The following is a 23785-nucleotide window of genomic DNA, read 5'->3' on the forward strand; positions in this document are numbered from 1 at the left end:
ACAAAATAGTGGTAAACTGATTCTGCGACTTGAGGCTCAAGTGAGGCTCTTCCCAAACTTGCTGACTCGATTTGTAGAACAGTTCCAGCGTTCAGAGCCCGCCCTGACTTGAGATCTTGACAGTTAACAGACACACTAAAACCGCTCAGTCTATGCCCGAACAGCCTGGACACTCGTAGACGTCTCTTAACGTGCCTACCCGGGACCACGATTCTGGCGGGGCATTGCATTCCCAGGCAGTGAAAATTGGAGATGACCAAAGTTCCCAGATTTATTTTAATTTGAGAGTCGAGCATGCACCTCACCACTATTTTCCGACCCACAGAGGCCTCCCAATGCCCACAAGCACCCTCCATGACCATGGCGCGCTTCACGCCGAAACCACGAAAACAAAAAGCCCGCCGGGAGGCCGCTGAGGCCGCTCAAGCCATCTCCTCCGCCACCAGCCAAGCCTCCAACGACGCCAACGCCGCAATCATCGTCCCAGACTCGACCAAGTCAGAACGAGAAGAGAAGAAGCGGATCTTACGAGACACACTTCGACGAGAGCAAGCAGGCAAGCCCTCGGCGAAAAAACAAAAGAGATTGGACAAGTATATTGAGAACAAGTTGAAGAGGGATGAGAATCTGGAGGTGTTGAGGTTGCTAGAGGCGGAGAAGGTGAAGGAGGATGAGCGGAGGCGGTCGGAGGGTGAAGTTGTGGTCAGAAGCGTACCTGGCGGTGTGATTGGAAAGCGAGGGCGAGAAGCGGAAGCGGAGTCTGCGTCGAAGGCGAGGAAGAGGCGGAGGACTACGCACGAGGTTCATACGCCGGACGAACACGAGAGTAGCGATGAGGATGCGGAAAGTGAGGATTCGTTCGAAGAGGACCACCCAGAGATGTTTGAGGGCGAAACAGATGTTTCAAGAGCACTGGGAAATCCACGATCAACGGCTCAGGTGGGCAGTGGCCTGGCGCAGCCGCTCCAACTTGGATCTGATGGGCTACCCATTCTGCCAGTGAAGCCTGGACGGCGGAAAGCGGGAACGCTCACTTCGACGGAGCACGTACGCAGGCGAAGTTCCGACACTAAGGAGGACTCTGAGGGCAGCGACGTGGGCGAAGAAGAGTCAGACTGGGAAGGATTCTCGGACAATGAACCAAAACCGCAAGTGGAGGAAGACACGAAGGCGAGGAGGCTGGCAATCATACAGCAGATAATGGCACAGGAGGACTCCGATGACGACGACGAGGATAGCTCAGCTCAGGACTCCGAAGTGGAGCCTGCTGAGGAGAGCAGCATGAGCGACACGGACGTAAGCTCGGCAGGAAACGACGACAGCGATACTGATCCGACGAGCGAGCACGATTCGGCGGATGAGTCAGACACAGCAGAGCATGAACCTTCAATATCTGCCTTCAAGGCATGGGCGACGCAGCAACTCAACCAATCGTTGGGCCACACTCCTTCCTACGAGGCGGGCAATCTCCCCACACAGACAATGACCACTGATGAGCAAAATCAGCCCATTCCCAGGCCGCCGACCATTAATCCAATACTCGGCACAATACCGGCACCAACAGAACCAGCCAGACAGGCATACTCCGTCCATGTCGACAGAACAGCTGAAATACAAGCCTCCCGATCTGAGCTACCCATTCTCCAGCGAGAGCAAGAGATCATGGAGGCAATCTACAACAATCCTGTGGTGATCATCAAGGGCGACACGGGCAGCGGCAAGACCACACAAATACCGCAGTTCCTATACGAAGCTGGATTTGGTGCGCGTGACGGTCCGACACCTGGCATGATCGGCATCACTCAGCCCCGGCGAGTTGCAGCCGTGAGCATGGCAAAGCGGGTTGGCGAGGAGTTGGCAGATCATGGTGCAAGGTCGGTTACCAGATTCGGTTTGACAGCAAGGTGACCTCGCAGACGGCGGTCAAGTTCATGACAGATGGCGTGCTACTACGAGAACTGTCGCAAGATGTGCTGCTCAAGAAGTATTCGGTCATCGTGATCGATGAAGCACACGAAAGGAGCATCAACACGGATCTGCTGATCGGGATATTGAGCAAGGTAGTCCCAGCAAGATTGAAGAAGACGAAATTCAACCCAGAGCCAACGCCATTGAAGCTCATCATCATGTCTGCAACGCTGAATCTCTCAGACTTCGTGCACGATAGGCTCTTCGACTCGCAATCTAAGCCACCGGTCGTGGAAGCCGAAGGACGGCAGCATCGAGTTACCACCCATTTTGCTCTTCGATCACGCGCAGATTATCTGGACGAGGTCGTTGAGAAAGTCCGACGGGCTCACCACAAGCTACCGAGAGGTGGTATGCTGGTATTTCTCACTGGTCAGAATGAAATTAGACAAGTCGGCGAACGATTACAGAAAGTGTTGCGCGTATCCAGCGATCCCTTTCCGGCGACTCAGACCCAAATCTCGTCGAGAGACATCCCACAAGAGGTAGAAGATCTGGAGATCGAGACCATCAAGCAATTGAGCAAGAGTGATGGTTACCGAGACGACTTTGATGAGGTGGAATTCGTCACTGGCTCGGATGAAGAGGAGGAAGAAGACGAGTTTGACATCTCAGATGACGAAGAAGAGCCAGAGACAGCTTCTCGCAAGGCACACGCGACTGCCAAACCGATGGCTTCCAAAGATCCTTACATCTCAGTACATATTCTCCCATTGTACTCCCAGCTACCGACAAAGGAGCAACTCCGTGTCTTCGATCCTCCGCCGGAACACGCGCGCCAAATCATATTGTCCACGAACGTTGCCGAAACCTCTCTCACCATCCCAGGCATCCGCTATGTCTTCGACACGGGGCGCAGCAAAGAAAGAAAGTACAACCTTGACACCGGCGTGCAGAGCTTCGAGATCGACTGGATCAGCAAAGCCAGCGCCGCACAGAGAGCTGGGCGAGCCGGCCGGACCGGCCCTGGCCACTGCTGGCGCTTGTACACATCCGCGGTCTACGAGCAGTTCTTCGCTGATCATGCTGAGCCTCAGATCCTGCGTGCGCCGGCCGAGTCAATCGTGCTGCAGCTGAAGAGCTTGAAGTATCCGAAAGCGATCACGGAGTTTCCGTTCCCCTCAAGTCCAGCTCATGAGACGCTGACCAAGGCTGAGAAGCTGCTGAGAAACCTTGGTGCATTGAGCTTCCAGGGGAAGATCACGGCTCTGGGTGAGGAGCTGTCGAACTACCCGCTCTCACCACGACTGGGCAAGATCGTGTCTCTGGCTTGCAGAACCCAATTCTGCTGCCGCATGCTCTCGCGCTCGTCTCGGGCCTAGCGATTCAGGAAGTCTTCTACAACGAGGCACAACTCGACCTTGTTGGAACCACGCAGCACGAAGACGGAAAGATCTACTTGCGCGAACAGCAACAAGAAGATGAAGCCAGAGACCAACGCAAACAAGCATTTGGACGAGCGCGAGCTACTTTGAGCAAGCACGACAAACTGTCTGATGCCATGAAGCTACTGACTGCCGTCACGATGTATGTCGCCGCGGAGGACAAGGAAAGCTTTTGCGAGCAATACTTCCTCCGATCGAAAGCCATGTTCGAGGTCTCTCAGCTCTACCGCCAACTCCTGAACATCGTCTGCGTCAAGAATCCGGCCTTGCAACTCCTCGCGAAGCCCGTAAAGCTATCTTCCAAGGACGCTCGTTCTCTGAACCACATCGCGGCTGCGGGCTACATCGACCAAGTCGCCATCCGCGCCGACCTCGCACCACAACCACCGGAGATCCTCACGAAGCCGCGTCGAGCAATAGATGTTCCTTACCTCCCTCTCCAACCCTTGACCGACCGCCGCAATGCTGGCTTGCCCGAGAAAGCAGTCTTCATCCATCCGAGCTCCCTCCTCGCCAAACAGCCACCGAAGGATCTGCCAATGTATGTCGTCTACAGCCACCTGCAGAAATCGCAGCCTCAAGCCGTGGGAAGCGAGAGCGTACCCAAGACGCGCATGTTCCCACTTACGCCAATCAGTGGTGATGGCTTGGCGGCGCTAGCGAAAGATACAGCTTTGCTGGAGTATGGAAGGGTAGTGACGAACATGAAGATTGTTGAGTTGCGAGGGGTGCCGAAGCGGAGGGAGTGTTGGGTCATGGTTGAGCTGAAGAGTGGTGTAGGTGCGGGCGCTTCGGGTGGCCTTTGCCTGCGCTACATGTTAGGCAGGTGCTGGATCTGAAGAGTGCGAGTGGGTGGCGGGTGGAGGAGGTCTTGGGGTCGTAGGTCGTGTCGAACCGTTGCGATATATACCGGCGGCGCCTTCCCGCCTTTAGATCGGAAGTAAGAGCGATGGTAGCGAACGGAAACTACGCTCGCTAGTATGGCATGTGCGTTGCCTGCAGTGCTTTCTGGAGACAGGTTATAAGGCAATTGCGATCGACCCCATCCCTCTATTCGTGCCTGCCAATCGTAAAGAGACTTTTGGTCGGCGTCACTGCCGAGTTCCGTCGTGCAAAGTCGTCCGGAAGGCATCATCGCGGTGTCACCTGTCATCTCGCCTGACGCTCCCACCGCCTTCCATCTCCCGCTGCTCCTTCTCAACCCGCCTCCTCTCCTGCCGTGCCATTGGGTGCTCCCCGCCATCTCCATCTTTCCCGCCCACCTCATCCCCTCGCAGCCCCAAGGCCCTCCGCAGCCTCTCACTCTCCCGCGCCTTCGCCTCCGCCAGCTCGTGCACTTGATAGCTCTTCAGTCGCCCACCACCGCTGCTTCCTCCTCTGCCTCCTCTTTGCTCCATCTCCTTGACTAAGCGTTCACGTTCCTTCTCGCACGCCTCGTCGATTGCTTCCTCATCCATTCCCTCCTTCCCTTCTTCTTCCGCCTTCTCGGCTTCCTCCTCCAGCCGATCCCGTAACTCCAACACCTGGACTTCTATCTCTCTGAGGCGGTCGTGCGCGAGGATGTTGGCGTCTGGCTTCCGTTGGCGTGGCGCCGTGTCTTTGGAATATGGCTGGCCGACGCCGGTAGAACGGGGTTTCAGGAGCGCAGCGTTGCGCTGGACGTAGCCGGAGGTGCCGCTGCCGCGCGGGGTGGAGAGGCCTACGTTGGAGGACATGTCGAAAGGATATGTGGAAGGGTGTGCGGGAGTACGGGTGGGTTGAAACTGGGGGCGAGAGTGTGGCCCGGATGTCTGCGCGCCTGTGTTGCGCCGAGATTTGGGGGTGTTGAGGTCGGTGGTGCAAATTGCGACGACCTCAAGGGAAATCTGAGTCACGGTTGGCGTCTGTAACGTATAGGTTTTGGCTTCCAAGGTTGAACTCGATGACAGCTTGTGGAGAATTTCTTATAGGCGGCGGGAGGGCCTAGTGGGGCGCGATTTTGGGCATCTTCACGTGATTGACGTCTATTTTGTCGACGTCGCTATGGTTCTTGACTACCTCCCCATAACTCAGGCAAGCCGCGAAGTCGTGAAAGTCACATACGCATGTCAGATCACTGTTCAGGACTCGCGGCTGCCTTGGTGATTCTATCGACGAGGTTGTGCATCATTCGGTATCCCTAGTGCGCTCGTAAAGAAACCCCAGTTCTCCCTTCAGACCAGGTTTGATCTAATATCCACCTTCTGGACTCCTCACCTCGTAGATGCTTCCGCTCTCGCCTCCGCCGAACGAGCCTCATTGTCGAGCTCATACCGTTGTGCAGTCCTCGAGTCAAGCTCCGACCATTGTTCGCAAATGGCCTCTCCTTCCAACTCCGCCATATCGGAGCGTATGTCCGCGGCCTTCTCGTTGTAAGCCGGTAACGAGGGAGCAGCTTCAGTCACGTCGTCAACGCGATCGCCCTTGCGATGCCGTCGCCCAAAGCAGTACGACAGCAGGAGCAAAGCAATGATACCGACGGCAGCTCCAACGCCGATGCCGGCCTTCGTTCCTACGCTGAGACCGCCTGATGTCAGGTGAGTGGCTTGGCTGTCAGCAGCGGTCTTCGTGTCCGATGTTGCTGCTGCATCACTCATTACGGAGTTTGTGGTTGAGGCTGACGTCGAGTGTGCTGGGGTTGTATTGCTGCTTTGACTGGTCGATTTTGACGAGCTGCGTTGAGTGCTACTTTGGATGTCGCTTTGTATGCTGCTTGTCGACGAGTCGGTTGAGGAGGTGCCCGGAGGAATGGTCCAGACACTGGTCGCCTCAGGGGTGTTCGCAGCTGACGATGAGTCGACAGGAGAAGCGCTTGGTGCGATTTGCCCGGGGCCATCAACAACGGTCTCGAGAGATGCCGTAAGGGTGAGAGTGGCAGTGGTGATGGTGGTCCCAGTGATCGGCATAGAATCGGTCGCAACACCAGAGCAAACCGAAAAGATTCCTTCGGATTCACAACAGGTCTCACCAGCGTTAATGCAGCTTGGACCGCACACTTTCAGACCAGTCGAGCAGTCAGCTTGGATGAGAGTTGATCGCAAGGCAGTGACCAGGAGGAGGATGATGAGGAGCGGCATCCTTGTAACTGTCAAAGACGTGTCGATAATAGTACGTAGGTCGGTAGACAGGTCTCAGTAAGTTATTTGAAAGTAGTGAGCAAGTGACACAAAATTGGGCTTCCGCCAGACCGGATGACCTTGCCCAAATACATAGTATAGGCTTGTATCAGACCGGATGACTGGATACAAAAATCCAACGTTCGTCAGACCGGATGACCAACCTCAAGTTGCCCCTCATGCGTGCTGTTGCTCTACTCGTGGCGAGGTGCATCGGACGCTGATGCCAGACAATGCTCAGGGCCTCTTGACATCTTCCTTTTCGTCCTCTGCTACGTGCCGTCGATGCGGACAACATTATCGGCACCGGGGGCTGTTCGATCAAGTTTTGAGCAAAGCTATGCAAGCAACTAGATTCATTTCCTCTGAAGATCGAGCACTTCGATCACAACTTGCTCCTAAACTTCTCGGCGCCCAACAAATACGGCGTCAGACCCATCTGCTTGAACAGCTTCTCCGCCGTCTGGGTCTGGCGAGCAAACTTGGCGATGATCTCGTCCTTGCGCTCCTTGTTCTCGCGCTTGCCGAGTTGCTGAAGATGAGCCTCATCTGGACCATCGGCGATGCGAAGGGTTCGGATCTGGCATCGAGAATCAGCACCTGTGATAAATCGGCAAAATATTGAGGACGAGAACTTACATGAGCCACATGTTGGCCAAAGGGGTGTCCTGGCAGACACCCATGGCGCCATGAACCTGGACGGCACGGTCGATAACAGTCAGAGCCATTTGTGGTACGAGGACCTTCGCCTGTACGATATCAGTCAGCTTCCACTCAGTGTCAGTCAGAAAGGCCGCCGTTGACTCACCTCTGCAATCTCCCTTAAAGCAAACTTAGCATCCTTCTGATCAATCTTAATCGCAGCATTCAACACCACCAACCGCGAAGCATCGATCTCCATCCTGCTCTTGGCAACCCACTCGATCAAGACACCGTGCTCCCTCAACGGCTTCCCAAATGGCGTCTTCCGCTCATCGTTCAGCCTATGAATCATCCACTCCAACGCAACTTCTGCTGCACCAATACTCCTCATTGCGTGATGAATCCTACCTGGTCCCAGACGACCCTGCATGATCTCATTGCCCTTGCCCTCACCCACCAGGATCGAGTCCAGCGGCACCTTGACGTCCTTGAACGAGATATGTCCATGTCCGTGCGGCGCATCGTCATACCCGTACACACTCAACATCCTGTGGACCGTGATACCCTTCGTCTCCGCGGGCACAAGAAGCATCGACTGCTGCAGAAACTTATTCGAGTTATTGGGATCCGTCTTGCCCATGACAATAAAGATCTTGCACCTGTCGTCGCCAGCACCGGACGACCACCACTTGGAGCCATTGAGCAGCCAGTGGTCAGACTTCTTCTCGATGCGTAGTTGAATGTTCGAGCCGTCGGACGACGCAACATCGGGCTCGGTCATGAGAAATCCTGAGCGGATCTCTCCTGCGAGGAGTGGCTTGAGCCATTGGTCTTTTTGTGCTCGCGTGCTGTTCCAATTCGTCAGTCACTACGTTCTCAACGCCACATGGGCAGACTGACCCGTATCTTGCAATGACCTCCATATTCCCCGTATCCGGCGCCGCACAATTGCACGCCTCGCTTGCGATCCTGCTCTTGCCCAACTGCTCTGCCATCAGTCCATACTCCAGGTTCGTGAAACCTGGGCTGCCCTCGTTGGCAAAGTGGTTCTTGGGCAGGAACATGTTCCAGATGCCGAGCTCCTTGGCTCGTTTCTTCATGTGGTCTAGAACCGATGGGTGGCCGGTCCAGCGGTTTGTGGTGGTGTTGAGTTGGGAGGCGTAGACGGTGTCGGCGGGGATGCATTCTTCGTTGACCCAGCGCTCGACCTGTGCAGATATGGGTCAGTGGATTGGGTGCTTTGTGTATGTGAGACGGCTGAGGAGAGGAAGGGAGGGCTCGTAGAGCATACCAAGTCTAAATGCTTCTTCGCCTTCTCGCTCACAAACGGCACAGCCACAGGTGGGATGGCCTGACTGGCTGAGATCTTTGGCTGAATGGTAACATTCTCTAGGTGGTTGGCGAACGACATCTCGACGGCTCGTTATACGTGGTTTGGCGGTGGCAGTCACTCTCAGTTGATCTAGGTAGGATAGCTGTCCCGTGGCTCTCGTGGCTTTCGGAGAGAGCGTTCGACACGAAGCACGGTAAGGCAACGTGAGTACGGCAAGCAGTTCGAGGAGGTGCAAGAACAACACGGACTACACAGCAGCGCTGGACAGGAAGAGCGAGGTAGGTTCTCAGGCAAGTCAAATAACCGCTTCGCCTCGGCAAGGACCACTAGCACCAAGGGCCATAAAAACGCTGGTCCTCAGCATATTGTGGGGGAGCGGGGACGGGAGACACAAGTTTGGAGAAGAACCGAGGTATGCTGACATGCTGGCACTAGGACTGACACTGATACTGACAGCTCGGTACCGAGCATGATTGGGAACCGATGGCAGTCGAGCAGTTGGGCAGAGCAGCCGGAGCTCTTCCGACACAGCATCCATGAAACGGCACCGGGTCAGGACTTGTGTCAGGGATTATGCGAGTAGCACAACGCGAGATGCACAGAGAAAGTGATATGAGGGGGTCGAAATTCTCGATTTCGAATGTGAGACGCCGCCGACAAAGAGTCAGTCAACGACGACAAAAGCCTAGCTAAGACCGAAACGCTGCTGTTGCAAGCGCTTCGGCCAAAACAATCGAGAATTGCAGTGAATCCTCAGAGCACACTCCTGCCTGACCACAGCAAACCAGCAACCAAATCCCACATATCCTAGTGATGCTGCCACGCTAAACTATAATGCTTCCACTACCAATTCTGAAGTGTCCGGCTGAACCAAAGTCACCCGCGCCTGGGCCCAATGCCCCAATACAGGTTGAGTGATGCAACAGTAATGTTGGTACAATAACACCTCGTTGACGATGGCGTACAAATCGCAAAGTCATCAGTGTCAAGAGTCCAAATCGAAGCGAGTGGTATCATCCATATAACTCCCTTTCACGCCTTCAACAATTTTGTGGTTTGCCGGTGTAGTGCTCTGAAAAAATCACAGGTGGAGGGGGATACCTCCGACCCACTCATGGTCATCCTCGTCCGCCGACGAGTCAATCACCTTTGTTTGCCGCCAATCTTGATCAAGAAAAGCAGGCCGTTGTCTGTTGGCCGGCCGACTGTCACGACGTGCCATGTATCGAAAGTAGTTTGCGGTCGTCGGCGCGAGCCAGTTGTCATAGATCGCTTCTTGGTACTGACAGCTCGGCCTTCAGGATCCGGATGGAAGTTGCGACGCTTGTCTCCAAGTGCGGCCCATTTATCGGCAGGCACCTGACGAGGAGATCGTCGCGCATCCTCGCGAATCTTCCAACCAGAAGGATCGTTCTCATTGGTGCCACCAATAGACTTGGCGCAGTGGACAGGTTTGGGAGTCCGACTGCGACGGGCATTGGATGAAGAACGACTCTTCGACTCGGTAAGCACTCCTGGAGGAACGGGAAGCTGCTTCTGGCTGTCTTGACTCCATGTACGGGCGTTTTGTTCTCGTCGAGTACGCAGGTCTGCTTCCTCCCGCTCTGATTCCTCGTCCTCCTCAAACATGTCGCTCCAACTCTTAGCCACAGCATCCTTTTTCTTGCCGAAGACGGAAGCCATGGTTGGGATTGGGCGAGATGAACGAAGAGGGAGCGAACTGGGAACAGGAACAGGATCAGGACGGGGAGGATTGCGAGCAGGAACGCGAATGGCCATAGCTTTGAGGGAACCGTAGGCAGAATCAAGTACCGAGGCCAAGGATGGTGTCGTAGCGTGACCAGAGTACCAGGACTCGCCAAGTTTGGGATACTTCTCTTGTTCGAACAGGTCTTCCTCGTACGTGTCTGGGACAACAGAGAGATTGCGTTGAGGAGTTGTCTGAAGAGCCTTGGTCCATGGGAACGCATCTCCCTCCATGTTCGGCGACGTGATGGATGGCGTCGGTAGGGCCATACGGTTGGCGGATGCACGAACTGGGTCACGAGACTCCGTGCAGAACTCATCGAGGCTCTCGTCATCGGTAGTGAAGCTGATGACCCGGGACACAGCACGACGTAGTGCCTGCATGTCTCGCTTTTGGGGGTCTAGCGCCAGGGCAATTGAGAGCACCTCGAAAGTGTCCTGCGACATCGCTGGAAACACGTCGAAGAGACTCTGTCGATCACGTCGGTAATCTGCGAAGAGGACGTCGCCTTCCGTTGGTGTGACGAATGGGTTGCGTGAGAACAGGACATTGAGCAAGCAAATGCCAATAGACCAAACATCAGCATGAGCTGGTGAGTAGCCGCTCGAGGCGTCGTACTGCTCAGGAGCCATGTACCTGTCACTGCCAACGCAGGACTCGAAAGACCATAGACTCTTGGTAGCCAGTCCAAAGTCTCCCAGCTTCATCGAGCCATCGGCAGTCAGAAAGATGTTCTCTGGCTTGATGTCACGATGAAAAATGCCGTGAAGATGCATATGCTCGACTGCCTCGATGAGCTGAAGAACGAAGCGTCGGACGTGCTCAGTTTGCAGAGGGCCATGGCCCATGCGGATGGCCTCGTATAGGTCACCCTGAGAGCAGTATTCCAAGACCAGATAGGTGTGAGCTTTGGTCTTGAAGTGATGGATGAGGTTGACAAGATTTGGATGATGCAGGACGGCATGGCAGTCCAGCTCATCGGCGGTCTCGTCGCTAGTGCTAGCACCACAAGTGCTCTCAGGGTTGATCAAGCACTTGATTGCAACTTGTTGGCCGGTGAGCAGGTCATCAGCGAGGAAGACCAGACCGAAGCTTCCGTGATTGAGCTCCGCAACTGCACGGAAACGTCCGTCGAGGATCTCCCCTTGTCTGAAGCCATCCTTCATGCAATCCATGTCGAGTCTCGTAAAAGAGTAAATTGTATTCCCACCAAGCTTTTGTTGTCGAAAGATGATACTCTATTCGCTCCACCGAGCAACTTTTTTGTATTGTATAAGTCGAAAACAACAGAGGAGACAAAAGTGTTGAGCCGAGGCCGAAGAGATTTGTACAGAAGGTAAGAGGAGAGGAAGCCTTGTTCGAGGAAGGCAGGAGATCGTTCCGTTGAGCAGGAACTGATCGAGGTCACCAGGACACCGCAGGGAGAGAACCACCAGATTTCGCTAACGCTTCAACCGCTGAGAACATCAAAGATCAGAGAACACCGCTGAGACACCGAGTAATTCGTAATGAGTAGGATCGAGGGTTGTAGTGTTGAGGAGGTCGTGGCAACAAAGTAAACAACAGCCTGTGAGTCGACGCGGAGCGGTGAAGCTCTTTGTGTCCTCGAGCAGGCAAAGATAAAGAGTGTAGAGCTATTGCATGATGATCGTTGGAATGCTGGGGTTGGCAGTCGACAAACTCAGAGAGCGTAGAGATGCCGGGGATCGATTAGATTCGTGAGGGTGGTATCGGTAGGAGATTCGTGAGGAGAGTCGGTCGTTATATGATGGAAGTAATGATGGCGGAAGTGCGTCAGATGAGCTGCCGGTATGCACAGGCAGCTGCACCAACACACCCCAACAGTTGGGATAGGCGTAAGCAATGGATGGTTGACGGCCTCAGGTAGCTTGATCCAGGCTACGATACCGACGTATAGAACTCGTAGTAATCGTTGCCACCTTCAGATGTGTTCACAGCAACTTCTCAGACAAGCTTGTTGTTGTGGATGTCACTTGACAACGAATCTGGAGGGTGGGGAGGGGTGCTGAGACTCGAGGAGAGAAGAGGTCGGACTCGAACGGATAGGGTAGCTTGGACCGGTGAGAAGATCAAGCTCAGGATTGCCGGGAATGGTTCGGTGCAGGAGCAAGTCGTCGCCCGGACAGCGGGTTGGAATGTGGAAAGAGTGTATAGAGTTGTTGACGGAAGTAGTGGTGGAGGTGGAGGGCGGGAGACGGAAGGAAGGACACACAGACAAAGCTGTCGAGGGTATAGTGAAACGTATTAGGGCGCTTTGTTGTTATGTGTCACATTGGAGCTCGTCAACGGGATCGTTGTGTAGAATCGAAGGGAGGTATTGAGCGGGTGGGGAGTGAGATGAGGTTAAGAGTCGAGGTAACGGAAGCTGGCAGAAGCCCAAAGGATAGCGGTGAGGCCCTCGAGGTGCAGCTTGTAGGGCACTCGGCTTCGGACCTGGGTGGCTGCAAGGTTGGGAGAGCAGGAAGTGGGAAGGCAGGCGGATGCGAGGGTGGGCTCACAGTTTGGTGTTGGAACAAGGAAGGCGGCTAGGCTGTGGGTGGCAAGTGTCATTGAGATCGCTCAATTTGAGCCAACCCTCTCTAGTGATTAGATGACGAAAAGCTCACTTCACTAGCGGCTGGCACTCACTTTGATTAGCCATGCTTTGTTGCCTCCCAACATCTGGCCACTTGGCGTCAACAAATGCATGGCTCGTGCGACAATCAGCTAATGCAGGCCGCAGCACCAATGCATCTTGCCACTGGCTGGCGAGGAATAGCGTCAGCCCCAAGACTCGTAACTGGAGCGGAAACGTGTGGAATCTGCCAGAAACATGTCGCTCTAATGTCCAATCGATTCACTACTTGTGGGGTGTGTACACAGCATGTTGTGGAGGCTATGCCCAGTCTGCTCACTGCTAATCTCGAGTCCTCGTTTTTGGCAGCATGACCAAGTCCAGGCCGGAGTTCTCCTGCAGCCTGCTTGTGCCTCAAACTACGCCGATGACTAGCGGAGACAGAAGCCGCCGCGCTTCGAAGAGTCGATAGAATGCACTGTGGTCTGGCCGACCTGGCCACGCTGGTCTCAAGCACTCTTTGTGCAGCGCCGGCCGCACGCAGCCCATGTTGGCGCTTTGTCGACGTGAAACAGGTCTCAACGATCAGCACAGAGATCTCAAACAATCAGATTCGGAAAAGTATTCCAGCACCTGTGGGCACCAACGAAGCGCTGCCTTGACTCCTTGAGCACGTAATCTCTGGAATGAATGGTCACCAGTTTGCTTTGTCTTCGTAAGCTATCGATGAGAGCAATAATGCTCGCAATAACGTGAGAGATTGGGCTCTGGCTCGGGGTCCGAAGCCCCTCTAGAAAGTATGCTCGCCATTCAACGTCACTCAGCCGTAACCTCCGCGAGCATCACACGACCGACTGTTCACTCACATTCAGCTATGACGGAATATTCTTTCATCACGCCATGTCTCGTCGCCACGAGGAGTGGTCTGTTGGACAAAGCTCACTCAGCACAGGCAGCAGACAATAATGAATGGCTGATGCCTCAGTCACGAGGCTGGGCCAGAGCCCCAGCGGTTTCGGAGGCGCAGAGTCTCGTGGTCGACCCCTTGCCTTACGCAGTGTGTCAAAGCTCTCAAATGCGGGGAGAACTCTTCCCTTTCCTGCATAGCATTTCCGATCGTTGCACCTATGCCACGACTCGTGAGTTACTCAAGTGCGACACGTCGAGGCTTCTGCTCGCGTGACGCTCTGTCTCCATCGCTCTCGCCATCTGCAGGAATGTTGCTGCTGCCTGTGAAACACGCCTACATCAGATGCGGTACGTATCCTCGAGTGACTGCGGGATGGTGCTTATCATCGTCCCTTGTCGCTTCGTTGAGATCGACGTCTGGCGTAATCAGCCGAGATTGTAGTAGAGCAGAAAGGCAAGGGCCTGCATTCAATGGTCGGGGTGGTTGTGATATGAGACGACTGTAGGCCAGCAAATCAGACTGTCGACGGTAGATGACTGTTGGCCCTCAAGCTCCTGACACTTTGATTGTTTCAGAGCCCTCACCAGGCGTCCATCAGCACACAACTTCAGCAATTTGCTATCTGACGCCCCTTTGAAGGCCCCCACGAACCTGCATAAAAAAGGGCACCAGGAACAACACAGTCAGCGGAAAGCGTATCCGCGATCGAGACATGCCTCCTGAACAGTATGAGGAATACTCTGATTTAGCATTTCAAGATAACCTCCCATCTAACTGCTCAAAGATGTCGGGCATTTCGAACAAAGTGCGGTGTAGGAAGCAATCTCCCAACGTCGCATTATTGGTGTCGTGAATAATGCCATAGTTGTTGTATTGGTCCACCTATTGAGATCTTGCAGTAGTCTGATGCACCTGCAGCGCAAGCGGGTTCGTTCTGAAGCAGGAGAGCGGGCCAGGCGTCGCAACCGACGCGGCGGTTGCTCCATTGCAAGTCGAAGAACGGAGAATTGCACGGGCGCCAAGTGCGGGAACGCCCGAGTCGAGACCCCTCGAGGCCCTGTCAAATCCGTCCGTGCAACCCCAGATATCGTCTCTCAGAAAGCTTTCTATCACCGCCTTTTCATACGTTTGTGCTACTGGTCGTGGGAAGCTGTCAAGGAGCAACGAACGGCTTTTGTGCCCGATGCCGCTGTAACGTCGTCTGACCGCCGTGAAAATTTTTCTCTGTCAAGACTCGTTCCCTTTGCAGAGGTTCTGGCGAGTGCGTTCGAGATGCGAATATTGTGGTGGGTCGGAGGCGCGACCTAGGATAGCGGCACGTTCCTCTTACCGTGCTGCACGTCGCTGGATATTTCGACCATGCAAGATCTTGTTCCCGTAGCGTTGATGGAGTTTTCGAAGCGCGCTCAGGATTTTCACTCTTTGCCCAGCCTTGTGGGCAGATCTGTTTTTTTCAGTAGCCCTTCGTCGAGGCCACTCATCGTCAATTGCCTCACAACGCACCACCAAGAGCCTCAACTAGCCATAGCGATAGCCGCACTCTCAGCCCCACCCTTCGGTCCACTTTTGCAAGATCATCTTGTGTGGTGACACTGGCGTCCTCTTGCAACCAAGTGATTTCTTGTTTGAGCTTCCGCTTCAAGTTATCATCGCTCGTGACAACGACTGCGCCAACTTCTAAGTCTAGCGAGTATGACCGCTTGGTGTAGTTACTGCTCCCGACTACAGCTACACTGGGCCCGACCTCTTCTTCCAAGTTATTCCCAGCATCTGGCTGAGGCGGTAAGGTGATCCACAGGCCTTTCGCATGGTAAGTCATGCCTTCTGGTTCACCGACAGTGCCATGCCTCCATTCCTTGAGCTGCACGGTGCCCTCTTTGCCTTCCTTTGCAACGTCCCTGAGAAATCGTCGTGAGAGCAGTGTATAAGCGGCAGGCAACATCCCGGACACGCCCTTTGAGCCGTAGAAGCCATTTGCCCAAGGCGAAGCAGTAATGACTGTGCATGGCGGACTGGGAGGTGCATGCCCGGCACCGCTCAGGTCCTTTGGCGCTGCGGCAAGCAGGAGGCGACAGATGTCCGGATCGATGTTGAAATAGCCCGCCGTAAAAGTCCATGAGCAGGGCTTCAGACGAGGGTCTTCCGCGAACGACGTTAGTATGCGTTCCAGTGTAGGCTTTTCAGTCGAAGTGAAGGTGGCCAACTCGAAATCGAGGACTGTGCGTTTCTCGGGCTGGCCCAACAGGATATCGAATTGGGCCAGCGGATATACGAACGTTTTGTCTTTGCCAAATTCAACAGGGAACATGCGCTGCCGTGCTTTCGGCTGTAGTAGCGGTTCAAGCAGCTGTTTGGCATATTTCGTGTACTGACGAGGATGCCAGACAGGATCAGGGATGCCTCGAGCTTGCGGTGATACCAGCTCGAAACCGCCAGGCTGCTGCTCTGATGGGATGAGGTCGTATGATATCTCGCAGATGGCTTCATGTATCTTCTGATAGAAGTCCGTTAGCTCCTTTGACTTGAAGAGATGGTATCGGTCTAGACGATTTGTAAAATAGTCGTCCGATAAGTTGGCACCCGATAGAAGAATCTCATCATCGAAGCCATAGAGTTTCATGTGTTGCAGACCCCATCCCTCATTGATTCTTTTGGGCATGTGCTTCTTCCTCCAGCCATTCAAGTTCGGTGTGTGATACATGCATATTGTCACTCTGTCTCCATACTTTGTGACGAGAGGTGCGAGAAGTGTGCCACAGCTGGGGTTGGGGTCTTCTCGAGTCCCTCGGAGGGCGTCGGTCAGTACAGACACCCTGAGCTTCGGGTTCGCTGACAGCGCTTCGTCGATTGTCTGGATGAGCTCGTGCTCGGTCTTTCCAATGTAAAGAGTGGAGAGGTATACACGCCGTTTGGCTCCCTTGATCTTCGTCTTCAATGTCTCGTAGAATGCCGCGGGCGAATCGAGTATGTCGATTTGGGATGCCTCGACTTCAAAGCGCGGTGCTACTGAATCAATCTGACTTGCGACGCCAGCCAGCGGGTGTGCTGAAGGAGTTGCATTGTGCGCCGATGGCGCAGAGCTCGATGAGAACCGACGCCCATTGACTCTTATGCGTGGGACGTTCGGGCTCCTCTGACAGATGCACTGGCGAAAGAGTCGCGGACCAGCGCTCCTAGCAAGCATGGCCGTCCCCCGGCAGTGTCAAGGCTTTCTGCTAGATGCATCCATTGCGCATTAGACTCTCACCAACTATTGACAGGCCGAAGAGAACTCGTTCTCCGAGACGCGGTGACGCGCCCAGAAAAAAGTATCGATTGGAGAGGCTTTTGGAGAACTGCAGGCATGGCTTCTAGGCTCTCCGTACCTAATCGATCTCCATCGCTTAACGGCGAAGGAAAGTTGGCTGAGACGAGCAGCACATTCCTTGACGTTCACTGTTTGCTGGTACGCACAGGCGTTTGGCTGCCACATACACAGATCTCGACATGCTGTGGCCATCAGCAATTTCTGATCGACCGTACCGAGACGTCCTGACACGGTCATGTGGTGGACTCCGCAGACTCTCCTAGTCCTCGGTCTGATCAGTGAAGCCGTTGGATCAACGTCGTCAGCCGTCTCTACGACTGCGACCCTCGCGACACCGAGCACATCAGTCGCGAATGCAACATGTCCGTCTCGTACCGCCAACGTCATCACCCATAACTTACCGCAGCAATGCCTGCCTTCTGCCCGCAGAAGTACAGAAGTGACTCCCTCTGTGAGCCCAGGCAATGCAACAACCCGCGGGGGAGTGCCTGAAAGCGGGACCGATACACGGCATCAGGAGGAGAGCACCTCTAGCCTTGCTGCTATCATAGTGGAGCTCAATTCAATTACCTCTGGCTCTGGCTCAGTGGCTTCTACTGCGCCAACCCAGTCCAGCTTGTCAACCGAGGCCATTGCGGTCGTTGCCTCTCCGGGCCCTGAGGAGGTTTCACCATTAGATGATGGCAAGTTCATGTCGTTCGAGGACTGGAAGAAACAAAATTTGCTGAAGGCAGGACAATCAGAGCACTTAGGACGGGATGTGCCAGTTGACCAGCTGCCTGCTCGAAAGCGGCCCACCGATCTGCAGGGCGCTCTAGACACGCTCGGTGACGATCATGAAATCGAGCTTGACTTCTCTGGCTTCTTACCTGACGGTCCCGAGCAACCGAGTCGCTTTGCAAGCGCTATCACTCGCGCCTCTGGGCTCGAGCACCTGGATCCCTCCAAATCGACGCCTCCCAAGGCCAAAGGTAGGAAAGATGCTGGGACGACATACAAAGAACGCTTTAACTACGCTTCATTCGACTGTGCTGCCAACGTGCTCAAGACGAATCGCGAGGCCAGTGGTGCCTCCGCAATCCTCGGGGAAAGCAAAGATTCGTACATGCTCAATGTGTGTTCTGCCGACCAGTTCCTCATCCTCGAGCTCTGTGATGACATCTCTATCGATACCATAGTACTGGCCAATTACGAATTCTTCAGCTCAATATTTCGTTCATTCAGAGTGTCAGTATCTGACAAGTATCCAGTGAAGGCAGACAAGTGGAAATCACTCGGAGAATTCGAAGCGCAAAATACCCGTGACATTCAGGCATTCTTAATCGAGAATCCTCTGATATGGGCTCGTTACGTTCGAATCGAGTTCCTGACACATTACGGAGTGGAATACTATTGTCCAATCAGTCTGGTTCGTGTTCATGGTACAACCATGCTGGAAGAGTATAAACACGAACTTTCATCCGCTGTGAACGACAACGACGACGAACCTGACGACAATGTCATCGATCTCTCGGAGGACGAGGTGCCGATCCCAGAAGCAATTGCAGAGCCAGTCAAACATCCACTCTCAACCACCGAGACCGGAGCTGACATCAGTCCGGCGGATTCTGCCATGGTAACCGGCTCGGAAATTTCTGTGAAGACAACGACCTCTCCGCCACCAGATGTTGAAACTGTGGGAGTGACTCATCTCAGTGAACATGGCGAAGTCTGCAGCATCACTTCGAGCTTCGAGCGCAGCAGTAGTGTAGCAACACCCACGACATCTAGCACAAGAACGACTGGAATAGTCTCGAAAAGTATTCAAAACCTGTCCAACAGCTCCATCGTGCACCAATCCAGCGCCGCGGCTGTAGCGAATACGACATCGCCTCTCGCCAAACCCGGCAACGATATATCGACTTCAGAGAACTCTTCTGAACCATCTGGCTCCGACAGCAGCCAGTACAGTCTTTCGCAGAATGCTTCGAGTTCATTGAATACAACAAGCGGCTTGAAGACCAACGGAACTGCTACAGATCTTCAAAAGACACTTAGTAGCACGAATGCGACTACCACGGAGCGTCAAAAGACCTCAGGCACGACTACGCAAAGCTCTGCTGCAATGCCTACGATGCAGGAATCGTTCTTCAAATCAGTGCAAAAGCGTCTACAGATGCTGGAGTCAAATTCATCGTTATCTCTTCAATACATCGAGGATCAGTCCCGAGCTTTGAGGGACGCGTTCAACAAAGTCGAGCAAAGGCAGCTCGCTAAGACCAGCGCCTTTCTCGATCACTTGAATATGACTGTCCTTAGTGAACTGAGGGAATTTCGGCAGCAGTACGATCAGTTGTGGCAATCTACTGTCATAGAGCTCGATGTCCAACGCGAGCGTTACCATCAGGACACCGAAGCCATGAATGCTAGGCTTGTAATATTGGCCGATGAGCTCATATACCAAAAGCGTCTGTCGATTCTGCAGATGGTGATTGTGCTTGTCTGTCTGGCCTTGGTGGTCTTCAGCAAAGGCGCATTCAACCAATATCTTGAACTCCCTCTTGTGCAAAGTGTTCTGGCACGATCTCCGAGCTCGCGGTGGCTCAACAGCGTCAGCATTGACACCCCTACTCAAAGTCCTCCGGCGACCAGGCAGGGATCACTGCGAAAACGTGGCGGAATATTGAAAGGCCATCGTCGACTTCAGTCAGAAGACTCGATAGACACCTCGCTAAGTCCCAATGATTATGGGCCCCCTACACCAACCAGCATGAGCTACGAAGATGCATCAGAGGTGGAGACCACGCAAGGTCAGAGTGTAATGGACGACCCAGACTTCGATCCAAGCACCATCGAAAGGCCCAGGACGAGCCCACCGGAATTGCAAACCATCACCCCGCCTTCGCCTGACCCGACAGATGCCAGCGATCATGAATCTATTGGTACAATACTCCACGATCCAGGGTCTGAGAGGCAAGCGATCGCTGTCCCACGGGTGATGATCGAGCGTGCAACGCCGCCTCATAAGCAGCTCTCATGGAACCTTCCAGAGAGCAACGCTGAGATGTGAAAGGCTTGAATTGCTTGTTGGCTGAAGCATGCCACCACTGTAGAACATGTATGACCAACGCATCTGGTAACGATAATCATGAGCATTTATAGACCTACGCAGTACACAGTACACCGGGAACCCAGTAGATCTTAGCGTCTCCCTGCGGAGTTCTACTTTAATTGAAACACGAACTTTGTCATCCGGCTTGTGTTGAGACCATGCCTGTTCGCTTGCTTCGCCTCAAAGTTAAATGCATCTTTCCCTCGACTTTCCCCTGGTGATCCTTCCGTGTACTATCCAACAATATGGCTTGCTTCTGACTTGCAGTCGTCCGGTCTGGCTGGCGTACACCTTCTGAACGATATGATCAGTGATCCGTCGCTCGACCGATGCGCACTTCCCAACACTCCAATTGTGGCATTACGCGTCACGCTGCTTGGCAGCCGCGAACTCTCCTCCACCTGTTATTAGATTGCGATGCTGATGGCCAGCAGCATCTATTAGATTCGTCCGCAAACTAAGCCAAGAACGCAGACATCATACGACAAGGATCAGGCTCGGCCGACAAGGTCCCTCTGCTGTGGTCCGCTCTGATCGCACCGAGCGCCAAGCACTCTTGACCTTCTCGATCCCGCTCGGAATGATGTTTTTCGTTCGTTCCTACCACTCCGCACAAACGTGTGCTATCCGCATCGTGAGCGTGCTGGTTGACACCATCTAATCCCCGCCAGCGCAAGATCTACCGTTGAATGGCAATATTTAGTCGTGTGAGATCAAAGTTATCTGCGACTCAACCAGCAGGCGATCCTCACGAGTGGAAGGCCAAGGAGTACTCCTCCTCCGCGTCTACAGATAGGGTAACTACGATCCCGAGCATCGCACAGTTAAGGAACGCTTTCATTCCTGGTGCTACGTACAGCTCTCCGAAAGAGGCTTTCAATTACCCAGACTCTAGTCATGCTGCAGTGCACCTATGCCTGTTGGAATGCTTTCGAAATCTCCGACTGAACGCCATACGACTTGATCTACAATCATACAAGCTACCCTCGTATAGCGAAAGTCATGCATCGGGCCCCGAGGCCGAACTACACGATGAACGACTCCCAGACTCAGTCCACTGGGACGTGCTCGTACAGCTAGCAGCCACGCGGTTTACGACCTGGTGGAGCAATATCGAGAGTGTGCTTCAACATGCTGCCATGTACGTGATTCGTGATGGTATCCGGAGCGGAGTGCAATTAAGTGCCAACTATCTACCACCACTCGACGTGCTCATGGTCTGGTATGCGCTCATGCTTGACCACGGAGAATACAGTCGAGCCTGTCACAAAGCCGCAAACACAGCTCTGACGAACTTGTGCTTCCCGTGGCCAGCCATACGCGATGTCATTGATCGCGAGAGCATGCGATACGTGCTCCCTCAGGCGGCTCAAAACCTCTTCAAAACCATCTCGGACCAAGAAGCTGATATTCTGAACTACCTGGACACACCGCCTGCCTACAGCGAGAGTGTGGTCTCGCCATTCAACGTTGATCTAGTCACTCAGGTCCATCTTCAACAGCCTTTCGTCGACGACTCACACGACTTCCTCTGGATTCGATCGCCTGGGCTCCGGGGCTCTCTGGCTCGATCGTCACTCGCTTATCTCCAAGCGCAAAGTTTGGGTTGTCTTGACGATATCGCATATGAGAACCTGCCCTATGGCGTGAATTTGATGTGGAGGACTCACAGACTATTCCCTGCGCGCTATTCTGCTTCCCGGAACATCGATTTCCAGAGCCCGATTCCGTTCACGGCAGATCTGAAGACAACGCGATCAAGCGAGACCTCTACATCCTCGACTTCAGGCTCGATCTCTAGGACGCAATCAATCGACCTCGATGTTTGCATCTGCTGGACCTGCGAACGGTTGCGTGATTATGCCTTGGCATGGGTGTACGACCGATCAACAAAAGCCTTCGATCTCACAGCGCTCCAGTCTATGAGTGCTGAGAACATCCGACAAGTCCAGGACGACGTCGGCTTCTATCGCACGGTGGAAAGCAGTCGTCGCGCAGGGCTGCCTTTGCCAACAAGGCCGCCTACTTCAACCGAGAAGGAAGCAGAAAGATTAGAGGCGAAGAAGGGGAAAGATGCTGGCGTTCTGCCTGGCATTGGCGAGTACATTGAGATTCTTCCTAACGGCAAGACGAAGATTCGTGTCAGTAAGAGCATTCAGGCCACGTACGGACTCTCCTGGATGTCAGCCGTGTGAAGTACCTCGGATTGTCTGTACTGGCTTGCTTGTGACCTGGCGCGAGTGAATATGAACTACAAAGATCCACTACTTATAGTCGTAGCGTCCCTGGTCTTCAGTCTTCTTCCCATACAACTTGCATTCTTATTGCACGAGACTATCATATCAGATACATCCACGCCGATCACTGGTAAGTCAACGAATTTATCCTGAGCAGACTAGCAGTATGACCCCTTAGCTGACTAGGCGACATAGATCAATCACTTCCAATGGCGTCCGGATGGGGAGCCGCTCACGTTGCTAATCAGGAGCTCATGCAAAGTCTTCGGCAGCGAGGGCTGCAAACTTCGTACAGGGGTCGCGACTTCTCTGCGTGGACGAAAGACGAGCTCCGGGCCCATGTGCATCGGCTCGGCGGGAGGATGAGTCGCAATAAGACAAAGCTTGCCACCGCCGAGGAACTGCTCAGACTTAGCGACAGTACTGAAGGTCCCACCGTGAACAACGACCGGAACAACTCTGTTGCTCCCGGTCCCGGGGACCTCACCTTACCTTTCGCTGGTGAGGAAGAAAGCCACCCATCGACTTCTGACGGCTTAGGTGGACATGATACTACTCCGAGAATGTGTCAAGTCTGCGATGAAGAACGGGCAGCCGGCGAGTTCCCAGCAATCACTGATGATGCCAATTGCGCCCACGCCCAGATGTCAACATGCAAGAGCTGTATGCAGCGACATATCACATCAGAATCCACTTCCCGAGCTTTGGATGAGATTACTTGTCCAGAACCAAACTGCCGCGCACTTCTAAGCTTCGGCCAAATGCAGGAGTATGCTTCGGCAGAAGTCTTCGAAAGATACGACTCAGTGCTTTGTCAGAACGCTTTGAGCGGAACCGAAGACTACTGCAAATGCTCCAATCCGGTCTGCGATGGTGGTGGCTTCTTCGGCCCCCAAGATTCTTTCATCACTTGTGTCTGCGGTGCGCAGACCTGTGTCACCTGCCACACGGCTGGACACCCCGGCCTAACGCACGACGAGAGCAAGGACAGGACCCGGGAAGCTGAAGAAGAGGAGCAGAAGCGTATAGAGTCCCTCAACGAAGCGCAAAGCGCGATGTATGTGACGTCCAACACTAAAGCATGTCCCAAATGCGCCGCGCCGATCGAGAGGAGTGCTGGGTGCGATCATATGACCTGCAGATCGAAGAATGGACCAACGGTAAGAGTGGTCTTCAGCCTGCTGGAACTCAGTGACTAATGTGTGTAGGTGAACTTTGCAACCACGAGTTCTGCTACATTCGTCTCGCTGACCATCAAGAGGTTGTTCGTCAAGGCAATCATCGTCATCGGGAGACTTGCAGGAATTACCGTCCCCTTAGGGTGAACGACATCCACCCTGCCGTGGCTGATGGTCCCGAGATCCAGATCTAGAGTGGTGACAGAAGCTCACGATGGCGACCTGTCGCGCAAAGTACCAAAGCTGGCACTCTAGGTCGCCATGGATGAAGAGCTCAC

General features: G+C 54.0%; 8 protein-coding genes across 8 annotated transcripts; 3 read left to right on the plus strand and 5 right to left on the minus strand.

Annotated features, from left to right (window-relative positions):
- Nucleotides 1-360: 360 nt before the first annotated feature.
- AB675_9730 (putative ATP-dependent RNA helicase DHR1) lies at nucleotides 361-4236 on the plus strand (the record flags this gene model as incomplete). Its single annotated transcript, XM_018150292.1, has 4 exons — nucleotides 361-1824; nucleotides 1875-3180; nucleotides 3225-4129; nucleotides 4180-4236. The coding sequence occupies 4 exons, from the start codon at nucleotides 361-363 to the stop codon at nucleotides 4234-4236; spliced, it is 3732 nt and encodes a 1243-aa protein (XP_018002493.1).
- Nucleotides 4237-4495: 259 nt separating this feature from the next.
- AB675_9731 (Pre-mRNA-splicing factor CWC21) lies at nucleotides 4496-5068 on the minus strand (the record flags this gene model as incomplete). Its single annotated transcript, XM_018150293.1, has 1 exon — nucleotides 4496-5068. The coding sequence occupies one exon, from the start codon at nucleotides 5066-5068 to the stop codon at nucleotides 4496-4498; it is 573 nt and encodes a 190-aa protein (XP_018002549.1).
- A 516-nt stretch (nucleotides 5069-5584) lies between these two features.
- On the minus strand, nucleotides 5585-6448 carry AB675_9732 (uncharacterized protein; the record flags this gene model as incomplete). The annotated part of the gene is made up of 1 exon (XM_018150294.1): nucleotides 5585-6448. One exon carries the CDS (start codon nucleotides 6446-6448, stop codon nucleotides 5585-5587), a length of 864 nt encoding a protein of 287 aa, XP_018002593.1.
- A 424-nt stretch (nucleotides 6449-6872) lies between these two features.
- On the minus strand, nucleotides 6873-8540 carry AB675_9733 (Acyl-CoA dehydrogenase family member 11; the record flags this gene model as incomplete). The annotated part of the gene is made up of 5 exons (XM_018150295.1): nucleotides 6873-7067; nucleotides 7165-7236; nucleotides 7296-7977; nucleotides 8030-8337; nucleotides 8421-8540. The coding sequence occupies 5 exons, from the start codon at nucleotides 8538-8540 to the stop codon at nucleotides 6873-6875; spliced, it is 1377 nt and encodes a 458-aa protein (XP_018002221.1).
- A 1065-nt stretch (nucleotides 8541-9605) lies between these two features.
- AB675_9734 (Serine/threonine-protein kinase ksp1) lies at nucleotides 9606-11384 on the minus strand (the record flags this gene model as incomplete). Its single annotated transcript, XM_018150296.1, has 1 exon — nucleotides 9606-11384. One exon carries the CDS (start codon nucleotides 11382-11384, stop codon nucleotides 9606-9608), a length of 1779 nt encoding a protein of 592 aa, XP_018002282.1.
- Nucleotides 11385-15186: 3802 nt separating this feature from the next.
- Nucleotides 15187-16878, minus strand: AB675_9735 (CDP-diacylglycerol--glycerol-3-phosphate 3-phosphatidyltransferase; the record flags this gene model as incomplete). The annotated part of the gene is made up of 1 exon (XM_018150297.1): nucleotides 15187-16878. One exon carries the CDS (start codon nucleotides 16876-16878, stop codon nucleotides 15187-15189), a length of 1692 nt encoding a protein of 563 aa, XP_018002322.1.
- A 358-nt stretch (nucleotides 16879-17236) lies between these two features.
- Nucleotides 17237-20050, plus strand: AB675_9736 (uncharacterized protein; the record flags this gene model as incomplete). Its single annotated transcript, XM_018150298.1, has 1 exon — nucleotides 17237-20050. The coding sequence occupies one exon, from the start codon at nucleotides 17237-17239 to the stop codon at nucleotides 20048-20050; it is 2814 nt and encodes a 937-aa protein (XP_018002383.1).
- A 731-nt stretch (nucleotides 20051-20781) lies between these two features.
- Nucleotides 20782-23654, plus strand: AB675_9737 (E3 ubiquitin-protein ligase RNF14; the record flags this gene model as incomplete). Its single annotated transcript, XM_018150299.1, has 4 exons — nucleotides 20782-22237; nucleotides 22373-22459; nucleotides 22525-23489; nucleotides 23538-23654. 4 exons carry the CDS (start codon nucleotides 20782-20784, stop codon nucleotides 23652-23654), a joined length of 2625 nt encoding a protein of 874 aa, XP_018002441.1.
- Nucleotides 23655-23785: the final 131 nt, after the last annotated feature.

This window comes from Cyphellophora attinorum (genome assembly GCF_001299255.1).
Source record: "Cyphellophora attinorum strain CBS 131958 chromosome Unknown Contig7, whole genome shotgun sequence".
Lineage (NCBI taxonomy): Eukaryota > Fungi > Ascomycota > Eurotiomycetes > Chaetothyriales > Cyphellophoraceae > Cyphellophora > Cyphellophora attinorum.